General features: G+C 41.8%; 1 protein-coding gene across 1 annotated transcript; it reads left to right on the forward strand.

Annotated features, from left to right (window-relative positions):
* The first annotated feature begins 81 nt into the window (after positions 1–81).
* Positions 82–13120, forward strand: LOC108940463 (G1/S-specific cyclin-D1-like). Its single transcript, XM_018762674.2, has 5 exons — positions 82–945; positions 2372–2587; positions 2998–3157; positions 7741–7889; positions 10951–13120. The coding sequence occupies exons 1-5, from the start codon at positions 424–426 to the stop codon at positions 11107–11109; spliced, it is 1206 nt and encodes a 401-aa protein (XP_018618190.1). The 5' UTR covers positions 82–423; the 3' UTR covers positions 11110–13120.
* Positions 13121–13653: the final 533 nt, after the last annotated feature.

Consider the following 13653-nt stretch of genomic DNA (forward strand, 5'->3'; position numbering starts at 1 on the left):
AATAATAGATCATACTGACAAAAATGTTTAATGATTTACACGCATGAGACTGTGTCACATGCCAGTGTTTCAATGGGCAGGTAAGTTATGGGATATCCAGTGGGGTTGTTGCTTCAGTCAGGTGCACGTGCTCGTGCTGATGTGCACTGCTGGTGAATATGCACATCCACAGTCAGTCATACATCCACTGACGTCGGAGGTTTTGCAGGCGATTCAGTTGCAGCGTGTACACTTTTTTCTAGTGGGGACTTGTTCAGCCCCCCGAGGCTCCTGTCCCACCGACCCCTCAGCCATTACTATAATACTTCTAACCAGACGCACCCCTGCTCCCTCGTCTATGCCTATCACGAGCAGGAGCGGAGGAGGAGAAGACCTCCCATTTAAAAAAGGAGGAAAAAAAAAAAAACAGTATTGTCGGCCGCAATGGGACGGACCAAGAACTTGTCGCTCTTTAAGACTTGCCCTTCCCTGTGTGGCCCTCTCTCTCTCGCGCGCTCCCGCTCGCTCTGTCGCTCACCCACCCGCGCAGTCCGTGCCTTTGATCTTCCCTTAACAACAAGTCGCGTCACCGCACACGGCGCTAAAGGCACTTCGTGTCGGGGAAGGAAGGCGACGCGCAGCAGAGCCTCCGGAAGGCTTCGCTTCAGAGCAGCATCCGCGGAAGCTCCTGTCACGCAGACCGCCGCCCGCGCCCAGAGCCGCGCACCCGCAGGCAGCCCTCGAGAGGCCCGGCGAGAGACCCCAGCAGACATGGAACAGCTGCTGTGCTGCGAAGTGGAGACGATCCGGAGAGCGCACCAGGACGCGAACCTGCTCAACGACCGGGTCCTGCACACTATGCTCAAAGTGGAGGAGAATTACCTGCCTTCCGCGAATTACTTCAAGTGCGTGCAGAAGGACGTGGTGCCGTACATGAGGAGGATTGTTGCCACGTGGATGCTGGAGGTTTGTGTTTTTACGCACGAAACGGAGCGAATACAGACGCGGCGGTGGTGGTGGCGGAGCCGCCGCGGCCACATTCGGACAGTGAGAAATGCCCTTTTGGACCCGATTGAATTCCAGTCTCACAAAAAAGGATAACATTTCATGCGATGCAGCTGCTGTGTAAAAACAGTCCATGCGTGACCTTCTCAACTTTTCTGTCATTTCCACCTATTTTGAATATACCAATATTCTTCCACGATATAAATATTAAGACAAAACCAATTTATTTATTTTTAGCGTGTTTATCTTCTCAGATACGCTTACATTCTTTCCAATGTCTGAAACAAAAACCAAGCCTTTTTGGTTTTGTTTTCAACTGTAGAAAGCTTAAGGAAATGAATTTATTTTAATTCATTTTAAATTAATATCAATGTACACGTATGCAGTGCAACTTGTGCCAGTAATATGCGCCATCTTTGTTCTCTTACGAGCGTGTTTAACAAACTAAAAATCAATAATTATAATAATAATAGTAATGATAATGGTAATAATGAAGTTGGCAATAGCACGGTGTTCTCAGTAGCACTTTCCGTTAATAATGACTATAATTTCTTAAGGATTTGCAAGAGAAAACGTGTAATTGCTGCTTTCAAGTTTTGCTGTCAGCTCAGTGGTGGGTGGCTATCTCCCTGAGGTCGCTTCTAAAAAACGTTCAGTAATGCCTTTTTTGTATTTAAGATTGTGATGATAGACGTGAAATATGAAATAATACACGTTTCTAAACATTTAGATTGTGATTACGTTACGATTTTTTCCTCGTGAATATTTTTTATTAATTTTTGAAGTTGCCTGTCATTAAGTCTCGAAAATGTCGCACACTCTCTTCCCAATAAGCGGCAGTTAACATTTTAGTTGTTTTTGCCCGTAAAACGAGATAAACTTCAAAACATTTCCCTTCAGACAAAAAAGAATAGAGGAAATAACATTTTCATCTAACACTTTTGCTTCGTAACAATTTTGAAACATTTTTAAATATTTTTTGAAAAGATGACGAAGTAGGAAATTGTTCCGGACCGAGCGGTGGACGCCACCTTTGTGCCTTAGAATAAAATGGCTGAAAATAATAACAAAAACATTGGCAACTTCTTCAGTTTTCCATGTAACCATTTAATTTTTGGAGAGAAAAAAAAAAAAAAAAAAAAAAAACCTTTCGTGGATTTTTTTAAAACTTTCATATAATTAAAATACATGGCAATTTGCGATATATTGAGCGACACAATCACTTGATAATATCATGTGTGTGCTGCTTTCTCATAACGGAAGCTAAATGTTTTGCCTTACTGTTATTCCTTCCCTTTAATTTAAACACTCTTATTATTGCTGCAGTTTTTCACGTATGGTTTTTAAATATTTAGATTAAGTGTCTAAATACATTTTATTTTTTCAGGTCTGCGAGGAGCAAAAATGTGAAGAGGAGGTTTTTCCTTTGGCTATGAACTATTTGGACAGATTTTTGTCAGTGGAGCCCATAAAGAAATCCAGATTACAGTTACTGGGAGCTACGTGCATGTTTCTGGCTTCTAAGATCAAGGAAACCATCCCTCTGACTGCGGAGAAGTTGTGCATTTACACCGACAACTCCATCAGACCCAGTGAACTCTTGGTAAATTCACCCCAGGAAACGAAATCCTCTGAGAAATGCTCAGCAGATCTTTACTGTACATGATATTCTTGAGCAGAATTGAAATTAATTTTTTATGATCCCTTCTGTTGTCGAGCTGTGTAGCTTGTGTGTGTCGCACGTGTTTCATAACTAAAAAGCAATGCGTTACCTCTTACCCTGTGTTTAGCTGTTTCAGAGTGAATTGCTAAAAGGAGTACAAAGCATGTTTATTACTGTGAAAATGAAACAAGTAAAATAGATGTTTAGAACTTAGAAACGTGTTAGTGAGCTATGTCGTGGAGAGGTGTCGCCCTCTAGCGGTGGACACAGCGGAGAGTCACTGTCGGGCCTACTTGGAGCCAATGTGTGTGTCAACGCTGTAGTTTTTGTTCTCTTCTGTTTCTCTGCAGCAGATGGAACTCCTGGCGTTGAATAAACTGAAATGGGATCTGGCCTCGGTGACTGCCCACGATTTTATTGAGCACTTCCTCTCCAAACTGCCGGTCCACCAGGACACCAAGCAGATCCTGCGCAAGCATGCCCAAACTTTTGTGGCCCTGTGTGCAACAGGTACGCATGGGGTGTGGGGGGGGGGGGGATTTCACATCCAACAGATGTGAAATTCATCTGGCTAACGGCTGACTACTGCAATGGGGGAGAACACCTTGTCGGTTTTCCACATGCATTTTATGGTTTTAAACAGTGGCTGATCACTTCTTTGTGTGTGTGTGTGTGTGTGTGTGTGTGTGATTTAGGAGTGAACCACTTTTATTATTCCAGTTCCTAGCAGGATGTCAGTGTCACAATATCAGCATGGTACTTGACATGATTACTCCCAGACAATATTAGGTAAAATATTTTTTTTTTGGGAATAACTTGTCAAAAGGGGTGTTTCCTATGTGTTCAGAATGATGTAGTTTATGTAAGCAGTAGTGCATTTTTCAGAGAGCCCCATTGCGAAGGCAGAGGTTGAAGATAAAGCTATCCTCTGTGTGTCTGTGTGACACAGTCTGATTTGTGAATAATGTGGTCACATCATTGTTTTGAAAGACAAACTTGTGCAGCCTACTTATTCAGTTTTAGTCTGTTGAACTTTTTTTTTAAATTTATAAGAACAAATGAAAATCAAAGCCATTGCTACACCTCCTGGGACAGTTAATTCGGTTGCTGGAAAGATTTGCACTTTAGTGTTTGTTTGCCTACATATCATATCTCTCCACTTTTTATTGCTTTTAAGTTGAAAGAAGCTGATCAGGGCAATTTTAAAGCCATTAAAGATATTGCTAGGTGTTGGGCCCATCAGGAAGAGACGGCAACCAGCTGTAACTACGCGTGCAAGAGACAGATATCCCTGGAAGGGTCATACTGAAGCTTCTGCAGCTGTCTGTGCAAGCTGAGCTCTTGCAAAGCTATTTGGCCAGTTCCAACCTGTTGCATTGTCTGCCTGTGGAACAATTTATATTTGCCTCACTGAAATATTTTCATTCCTCTATCTCTCGGTCTGAGAGAGAGAGATGATTCCTTTTCTCCACCAGATTTCTTTGTTTCTGTGGCAGCTGGCAACATAGTGGCTGGAGTGGCTGCCTTTGGACCCAAAGGTTGTATGTTTGAATCCCACCTCCAGTTGTAGTACTCTTAAGCAAGGTACTTATTAGAGGTTGCACAAACAAGTCGATTTGTCGACTTTACTGCTCCGCAATGACGCTTTAAGGTTCACGTCAACTAGTCGCTGATCACGTAATCATGACACTAACAACATGGACACCTCCGAGAAGACAACAGGCGAGGAGCCTGGTGGGTCATTGCAGCAAACCAGCAGCCGTTCATCAAGTGAGTGGAAATACTTCACTAAAGATGAAGCCTGTGCTACTGTCACTTGCAAAATATGCAAGTCCGTCCTGAAGTACAAAAAAAGTACAAGTGCAATGCACACTCGTCTGAAAGAAAAGGTTTCTGCTAACACTAGCAGAGGAATGATCCAAATCGGTCTGTGTATGTTGCTTTCATTTGTGTTTTGATTTGAAATCGAACAACAAAATGCCAAGTACTATTGTTTCATTTGTTTTTTGTTTTAAGTATGAAAAACAAGTTATGAATTAACTAGTAGAAAAATGAGAAAAATGACTTTTTATTGTTTCTGAGCACACACACAAAAAAAGAAGAGGACTTGTTTATTAATTTTATCTTTTTCTTTAATCATATAAAGTGTAGAAATCAAAATCTCACAATACCAAATATGACGTATGCCTTAAAGTGCGCAATATGGCCAAACTAACATCATGGTGGCACAGTGAGTAATGCTGCTGTCTTACAGTGCCTGGGTTGTGTGAGGGGATATGGGTTCAATCCCCACTCAGTCTGTGTGGAGTTTGCATGTTCTCCCTGTGTCTGTGAAGGTTTCTACCCACAGTTCAAAGGCATGCTGTCCAGGTTCACCCATAGAGTGTGAATGACAGAAAGAGTGTGTTCCACTGATGTAAGGATGAGTGACCCAGCGTAAGTAGTGTATCTAGCAGTGTAAGTCACCTTGGTCAATAAGGTGTGTTGGCTGATAGTTTAGATAGATTAGAGTTAATTGGAAGTTGCTTTGGACAAAAGTGTCTGCTAAATAAACAAAGGTAAATGTCTTAACAAGCATCCTGACCTGGATGTAAAAGTGAGCTTCATTGGTGGTCTTTCCTTTGGAAAATATGTCCACTCTGGAACCATTTGCACACACACTGTCTGATACCGTTTGTCCCAAGCAGGGTTGCGGTGAACTGGAGCTTAGCCCAGCAACACAAGGCTGGAAGGAGAGGGGACACACCCAGGACAGGACACTAGTCTGTCACAAGGTACCCAGACCCACCAGAGAGCAGGACCTGGCCAAAACCCTCTGTGCCCCCTGGAGCCATTTGTACAAAAGATAAATAATATGATAGAAACTAGAGCAACATATTCAGAGATTGCAGACAATCTAGTACAACGTGGTGCTGCGTGGGGTTGTTCTACAATGAGTTTCTGAAGATTTTGTGCACGGCACAAAGGAGGACACTCTCTTGCTACTTTTGAAAAGCACCTAGTGATCCAAATTAATGTATGATCAATAACTTGGAGCGAAGCCAGCATGTTCGATGAAGCCACTGATGGATTATGCACGGTTTCAATTTGTTTACATGCAGGTTGTTCAGGAATACCACAAAATGAAATAACTCAAAGTCAAAAAATAAGATGGCAAGAAACTATAAATGAGGCATGTTTTAAATATTTTACATTTTGAGCAAAAAATGTTTTTTAAGCATAGTTAATTCATAATTTGTTTTTCATTTTTAAAACTGAAAACTGAAAAAAAGTCTTTTTTTTAACCCGGCTAGGATGTCCCATTTTATCTGTTTTATATATCTGTTATATATTATATAGATATATAGCCTATGTATGAGCTGTCTATTCAGTTTGAGAATACAGATTGTCGGTTGTTGCAAAGCATTCCCTTCTCCTGTGTTTTTATTCATGACGTCATCAGCGATTAGTCGATGTCAACTCGACTTTAATCACATAACTGTCGACTTTAAAAAATCTGCAGTTGTGCAACCCCTAGTACATACCCTAAAAAAATTGCTTCAGTAAAATTACTCAGTTGTATAAATAGGTAAATAAGTATGTGACTTTGCAGAAAAGCTTCAGCTCAGTGTGTAAATGTAATGCTTCTGTTTGCAGGGTTTCCAGCTTTGTGTTTCTTTCATGGTAACTGATGTGCTGGCATAGCTCCAAGGCCTTGCAATGCTTTATTTAGGACCGATTAGCAGGGATATGGGCTCAGATGAATATGGCAAGTCGGAGGGAGTGGCAGCAGTCTTCATGTTCTCATCAGTTTCAGTATATCTCAACGCACTCTACACTTGTTTTGGAGGACCTTGTCTGCAATGGAGGGTGGGTAGGCGATGGAATCTGACATTATGCCACGCTCTCTGATGCTGGGGGGCAGGGAATCAGATAGGGGTTAGCCTCCAGTTACATAACTTGGAGGGGCCCCACTAATTCTTAGGCTGAGGTTAATGGTTGAAACGATCCATACATTGGGCGTTGTTTCAGAAAACGAGCAAAGTATTTGTCCTTGGGGGCAGCAGATCTTCTGCCTAACAGGGAATCAGGAGTGCGAGTGGCCCCCGTGTGGACTTACTGTCCCATCCTGCACTTGAAAAAGGAAGCAGGAAATGCTTTTCTCTTTAATGGATGTTCACTGAGAGTGATCTGAATGGTGGTTTAGTGGCAGATGAGGGGCGAGAGCATGGAAGTTTCTGGATGAAAGAGGAAGGCCCGTTGTCTTTAGCACGGGGTAGGTCTGTCCTTAGAAATACCCAGCAGTTACTTTTACATTTACATTACTCATGTTCTTGAGATGAATGGACTTCTTTCAGCAGAAGCAGCCACTCTTTCTTCCAAGGTGTTTTCTCGACTTTGGGGAGCCATGACAAGGAGTAGGTCAATAAAGCCGAATGCACAGTAGCTGCAGCCGTTACAACCCTGTGCTGGGAAAAAGGGTGTGAGAATGTGCATACATGTGCTTGAGTACAAGGTGACACACCTGGGAGGTTGACTGGAGAGCTTGAATGGTTACTGATAGGAGTGAGGTTCTTACCTTCAATTGATTCAGTAAAAATTACCCAACAGGATAAATCGTTAAACTGTGAAGGAACTTAACAAAATAAGTCAATTTGGAGAGAAGTGTCACCTAAATGAATAAATGTAAAGAGTCAGACTGGGACATGTGCAGCATTTCCATTAGAATCCATGGTTCTCCATGCAGTTTACTCTGACAGGCTTCTTGGACTGATCTACCAATTCCTACAGCAGGGTTATTTTTAATGTGTCAGTACAGGGTAAGTACCTTGATCAAGCGTACTACACCAGGAGGTGGAATTCAGACCTGGGTCTCTTGATTGCAAGGCAGCACCCATAAGCACTACACCACCTGCTGGCCTTGGATGCCGATATTTATCCATGAACCTTTGAAGACTTCTTGTTGCTTGGTTGCAAAGGCAAAAATTGCCAGCTGATGTCTTACCACTCTTTATCTCTACCTTGGCCTTCATGCTGAGGTACATGTCTTGACTGGGGTGCTGAGTGGGTTCTTCGTAAGACCCGGTCTGACCCGTGTTCCTGTCTTCCCACAGATGTGAAATTCATCGCCAGCCCACCCTCCATGATCGCGGCTGGCAGTGTGGCGGCAGCCATCCAGGGCCTGCACCTCAAGAGCACTGACAGCCTACTTTCGTCACAGAGCCTCACAGACTTCCTGTCACAAGTGATCAAGAGTGACCCGGTACAGTGACATACAGACGCACACACACTTGACAGCAGCAAAAGAGAGTGCCACACATGACCAGATGTCCACAACACTGGCAGCAGTGCATTTAAGTGCATCGATGGAGACAGGAGCATATCTCCTTACACCACAGGTTGGAAAGGATTGAAATACATCCAACATTTAGAGTGTTTTTCATATATTTATGTAAACATTTATAAAGCTGAGCTTAAAGAAAAACCACTTGGTGAGGATTATGGAATTGGCTATGACAAATGTACATTTCAAATACATTCTGTACGCAATCTGTGGTCCCCATTACGGTACTGAGGTTCAAAAATCAATGTCAATGTTATAAGCAATTTTGATCACTTTTCATACTGTTAAAGTGACACCGTTTTTAAAGATTAGAAAACAGTATTGGATAATAGCTTCTTAGGCCTTATTTTCTCACTGCTGAGACTCTAGTTTCCTGTTGTCTCTTTGATCCCAGGTAATTAGAGCCCAAATGATTAGAATTAGGGCCCCCGAGGCAATTCCCCCTCTTCTCCCTCTTGCTTGAATGGGTCTGTCCCTCATATCCTCCTTTGAGTGAATTGTTGCTTTACCTCTCATTGTTTTTGGACCAGGAATTCACCGGACCAGATTAGGTTTCAGATCATTGTCCTCCTCCTAATCCCGCAGCCCTCCCAGCCTGGGCCACAGCGATTCAGAATCAGAATCAGAATGAGCTTTATTGCCAAGTATGTTTACACATACAAGTAATTTGTTTTGGTGACAAAAACTTCCACAGCACAGACAGAATGACAGTGACAAGACACATAATAAAAAATAGAATAAGTGAATAAAAGATAAAAAAAATATAAAATATAAAGTATACCATATACAAAACAGACACTAGACATTATATGTATGTACAGGTATGTTATATACAAATGCAAGGGAATGTAAATAAAAGATATGATGTGATAAATAAATATAAGTATAAATATCGTTGTGTATTGCACCAGTTTACTTCCTAGGGGGCATTTAGCTGTTCATGAGGTAGATGGCCTGAGGAAAGAAACTTTTCTTGTGCCTAGCTGTCTTGGTGCTCAGTGCTCTGTAGTGCCGTCCAGACGACAAAAGTTCAAAGAGGAAGTGGCCTGGATGTGAAGGGTCTAGAATGATTTTGCCAGCCCTTTTACTCACTCTGGACAAGTACAGTTCTTGGAGAGTGGTGGGGGGAGTGTGCCGATGATTCTTCCAGCAGTCCGGACTATCCGCTGTAATCTTCTGAGGTCTGATTTTGTAGCTGAGCTGAACCAAACAGTTTTGGAAAACTCAATATTCCATCATTGTTCCCAGTGTGCACTGGCCACAAACCAGCTCAATGAAATGTCTCCATACTTCACTGTCTCATGAGTTATGTTTTATGGTACCAATTGTTTACAGGAGTGATTTCTGAGTTGCAAGTATATCCTGAGACCAAGTTTCTGGATATATCTCTTGGATTTTTAGGATATCTGTCCAACCTCCACCCCCAAAAATGTGGTATCATTTGAAAGAGAGAATGTACTCTGTAAGGTGCATTATAACTCAGCATTGAAGCATGTAGAGCTTGGAAGTTGCAAGTTCAGAAAAGGTATTTCCTTCACAGTGAACAAAAATGGCTGAGTCTAGGGTGGATATTTAAAACTTTATGTATGTAAAATTCTACCAGCAGCATAGAAGAGTTTAATACATGCTAAAGCGAGAAGGGTCATGCCTTAAAACATGTCAGAGGCCTTTCTCCTTTTCTTATGCCAGACCCATTCACTGGTAGTCGTGCAAATGCTTACACTTCGGAAAAGTATTTTCACACACACAGCACAAGCTGCTGGGACAGGGGTCAGACAGATGTCACTGTAAGAAAGGGACATAACGGAAGCTTCCCACAGGGCACTCAGTGATATTAATCCTGTGGTCGCAGTGTTGGGTGCTGTGGTGCACGTGGGCCTGGCCAAGGAATGTACTGGTCGGCTGCATATGGACGTTGCCAAGGTTTAGATCTGGAAAAAAAAAAATTACACTTTGCATGTTTTGTTCGTTGAGAGCAAATGGGAGGTAAACGTCTGATAATCAGACTTGCATATTGCATTATAAAGTTCTTTGTTGTTCTGACTGACTTTGAAAAACATATACCACCGGTCCTTATTCAACTAGTTTGTAAATGCACATACCACTGGTGCATATTTTAATGTTTTTTTGGTTGTTCCAAATTTGTTCCTACTTCATACATCATTGATCCAAATACCACCAAAATTGTATGCTCTATATTTTAATATATTTTACATAAATATGTTCGGTTTTCTCCACATTTGCATTTTTATTCCAATACTACAACTTGGCCATATACCAAAGGTTCTAATGCTGCTGGTTTATATACCTCTAGTCTGTATACCACTGTTTTCTTCTATTTCTGTTTGAGTGTACTAGTTGCGCTCTTCGGTGGGCTCACCACCTGCCGGAGAGACCGTAAGGGGCCGGTGCATTGTGATTTGGGCGGCGGTCGGGGCCGAGTATCTGCTCGGACTGCTGCCCCCACGACCCGGCCCCGGATAGCGGAGGAAGATGGATGGATGGATCTACTAGTTCCTCCAAACGTGCAAGATGCTTTTAACAAATGCCAATGAATGCTTCCAACATGCAGGGGGCGCGGTGGTGCAGTGGGTTGGACCAGGTCCTGCTCTCTGGTGGGTCTGGGGTTCGAGTCCCACTTGGGGTGCCTTGCGGCGGACTGGCGTCCCATCCTGGGTGTGTCCCCTCCCCCTCTGGCCTTACGCCCTGTGTTGCCGGGTAGGCTCCGGTTCCCCCGCGACTCTGTATGGGACAAGCGGTTCCCCCGCGACTCTGTATGGGACAAGCGGTTCAGAAAGTGTGTGTGCGCTTCCAACATAATAAGTATAGAGCAGCTGTTTAAAAAAAGAGCTTTGGAGGTTTAAAAAACCTCCAAAAATTAAATCAGCTTTTATGTGGGTTAAAAGTTGTGATACAGATGAAATGGATGATGCCCATCAGTTCATGCCATGGTGTTGAGATGTTCTTTTGTTCCTGACAGGACTGCCTGAGAGCATGTCAGGAGCAGATTGAGTCATTGCTGGAGACAAGCCTGCGACAGGCACAGCTGACCCACAATGGCTCTACGGACCCCAAGGGCATCGGTGAGGAGGCGGACCTTTCCTGCACACCCACAGATGTGCGGGACGTAAACATCTGAGCAGAAAGGTCTGTCAAGCTCGGGTCCACATCGAGAGTGCCACCTAGGGGCTCAGAGGGGGCGGGGGAAGGCCCTGCCCCTGGGGCAAAGAACCCCCCCAAGCACGCTCCCTCGCGCCCACATGAAACAAGGATACAACATGGCTATGTTCCGCTGGCAACGGCTGCCAGATAAGAAGGGATCCATTGCCCCTCCTCACAATACACACCTTCACTCCCTCTTCCCTCTGGCAAATGGAGAAAAAAACAGCAGCAAAAAATAAACCCTGTGACAACATCCAAAAAGACAGAGAAAAGAAAGTTTGAAAAAGTGAAAAAATGCAGTCTACAACAATATGCCACCGAAATAAATGTTTATTCCAGTCGGAGTCAGTAATCAATAAGTGTTTGTAACTATAGACGGTCTGTGTGTAAAAACAAAAAACTTTGAAAAGTAGATGCAATGAGTCTGGCTTCATCTCCGGACATTGTGTCTAATGCCAGTTTTTTTCTAAGTGTGTAAAATCCTTTCTGAAAGAGAAGAGGCGTTTGGTTGTTTGTTAGCAAAATGTTTCAGCTTCTCACAAAACCAAGCTGTTTCACCCTCTAGCTTTATCTGTCTGCTAGCTTTTGCCTTTAGTCACTTTATTATATTGTCTAGGCTTTTTTGAATTTTGAATCTTTAGTTTTTAATCACATTCTCTTCTGAAATGGTTAATATAGCCACATGTTGTGTATTTGTTTAGCACACATTACTCTGTGTTATTCCTTTAAAGGCTGTGGATTGCCAAATGTTTTGGCTTGTAAGGTATAACCTTTTGACACTGCGCATGTAAAGACCAGATACCTGCTCATTAACATATAGCCAATAACAAACATACCAGTTTTGTCCTTTAGCATAAACTGGGTGTTATTCAGGCAAGTAGAGTAGGTGGCAAGCAATAAGTTGATGTAAAGCTGAAATCCTTTGTCCACAGCCTTTTTTGATTATTATAGTTGTCCTTTTTGCTAAAACCATTCCATCTGAAAGCACTTTCAGTCAATTAGGACATTGCTGACTCCTTTGAGAAACCATGGGTGAAATTTCCCTTTGAAATCGAATGGTTTTGGGATTACAGACCTGTTTGTGTAATCCAGATTTGGTCCCTTTCATTGTGGTGTCGCTGGTGAATAGAAATGTCGTTCTGGAGTTATATGTCTTGGCAAGCGTATTTTTGCCGAGCTTCCATCTCCTCTCCCTCCCGGACGGACTGGAAAGTTGCTTGAAAACCCAAGGTTCCACGTTGGGGTAGTGGGGCATATGTCGTGCGTATGTTCAATGGCACAAACTGGCATTTTTGTTTTCTTAAACAGCATCTGAAGCATTTGAAACACTGATGTAAGGTATAGTTATAGTAAGCCTTAGGATTTATTTATTGCTAAATCTCCTCCTTTTGAGGTCAGTACAAATAGGAAAAAGAAGATTGGTCTTCTTTGTGATTATTTAAACCTAAGTATGTGGTTGCTAACAAAGCAATGCGTGATTATTTTAAATAGGAGAACGTAATTTCTTCAGTAGGCCTTGCTTAGAAAATACTGAGAATGAACAAACACAGCATAGGTAAAATACAGATAAAATTGCTATACCTGGGGGAAGACGTAATAATAATGTTTAATTGTTTTCCCTACTTTCAGATGTATTGTAGCTATAAGAAATTTTTGCACGTATTCAAAGACATATTGTTGCGTATTTCATAAATGGAGGGTTGAAGGTGGAGGGAAGAATAACTGAAGTTGCCGAGGAACAGGTAAGGGCATGGTGTAACTGAGTAATCGCCGAATCAAGGTGTTGATTGTACATTGTGGGAAAAGATAATGAAAATCACAGTGCACACGCCTTATTGAGCTGCTATGGAGGAATTCCCAGCAAAGTATGATTTTTATAAATGAAACAAGAAAACAAAATAATGCCTTTTTCTTATCTAAATGTTTTGCTGCTATTTTTGTGTATAATGTTTTATTATAATGTCAATATACTGCCATGTGATAGGTTTTAATTTTCTCATAGAAAATTATGATATTGACATTTTATTTGTTTTTTGTAGTTTTTATGCGATCAGTTTCTACTTAATGTGATTTCTGCGCTATTCCAAAAAAATGAAAAAAAAAAAAGAATTAGACAAAGGTTCCTTTTTTATTTTTATAATACCTCATGCTGAAGACAAGATCTATGGTTAAATTAGTGTGTTTTAACTTTTTTTATTTAATTTTATTTTATTTGTTTATTCAGTGCCTAATAGCTCTGTTAAACTGCAAATTCATATGCATTAGTCATTTTCCAAATGGGTCCTGCAGGGAGCAAGTAGAAATCATTGTTTAAACTGGTGCCATAGCAAACCTGATAATATAACTCCTTGAGTTTCATTGAAAGAGACTGTACCCCCCTAATTAGGCCATTGATGGCCAACTTTTATATATTTATAAAGCTTTTGTACAAAATCAAAGCCAATATGATGGAATTTTTAAATGGCATGTCTACTTTTGAAGCCATAGTCTATTTTCTGGTAGTAATTTAACATAGCTCTCA

Source organism: Scleropages formosus, chromosome 2 (assembly GCF_900964775.1).
Source record: "Scleropages formosus chromosome 2, fSclFor1.1, whole genome shotgun sequence".
In the NCBI taxonomy this organism is placed as follows: Eukaryota; Metazoa; Chordata; class Actinopteri; order Osteoglossiformes; family Osteoglossidae; genus Scleropages; species Scleropages formosus.

Coding starts and splice junctions, on each gene's coding strand:
- LOC108940463 (XM_018762674.2), top strand. CDS start 424: ATGGGACGGACCAAGAACTTGTCGCTCTTTAAGACTTGCCCTTCCCTG. Junction 2,588..2,997: donor TCAGACCCAGTGAACTCTTG/GTAAATTCACCC, acceptor GTTTCTCTGCAG/CAGATGGAACTCCTGGCGTT. Junction 7,890..10,950: donor AAGTGATCAAGAGTGACCCG/GTACAGTGACAT, acceptor TGTTCCTGACAG/GACTGCCTGAGAGCATGTCA.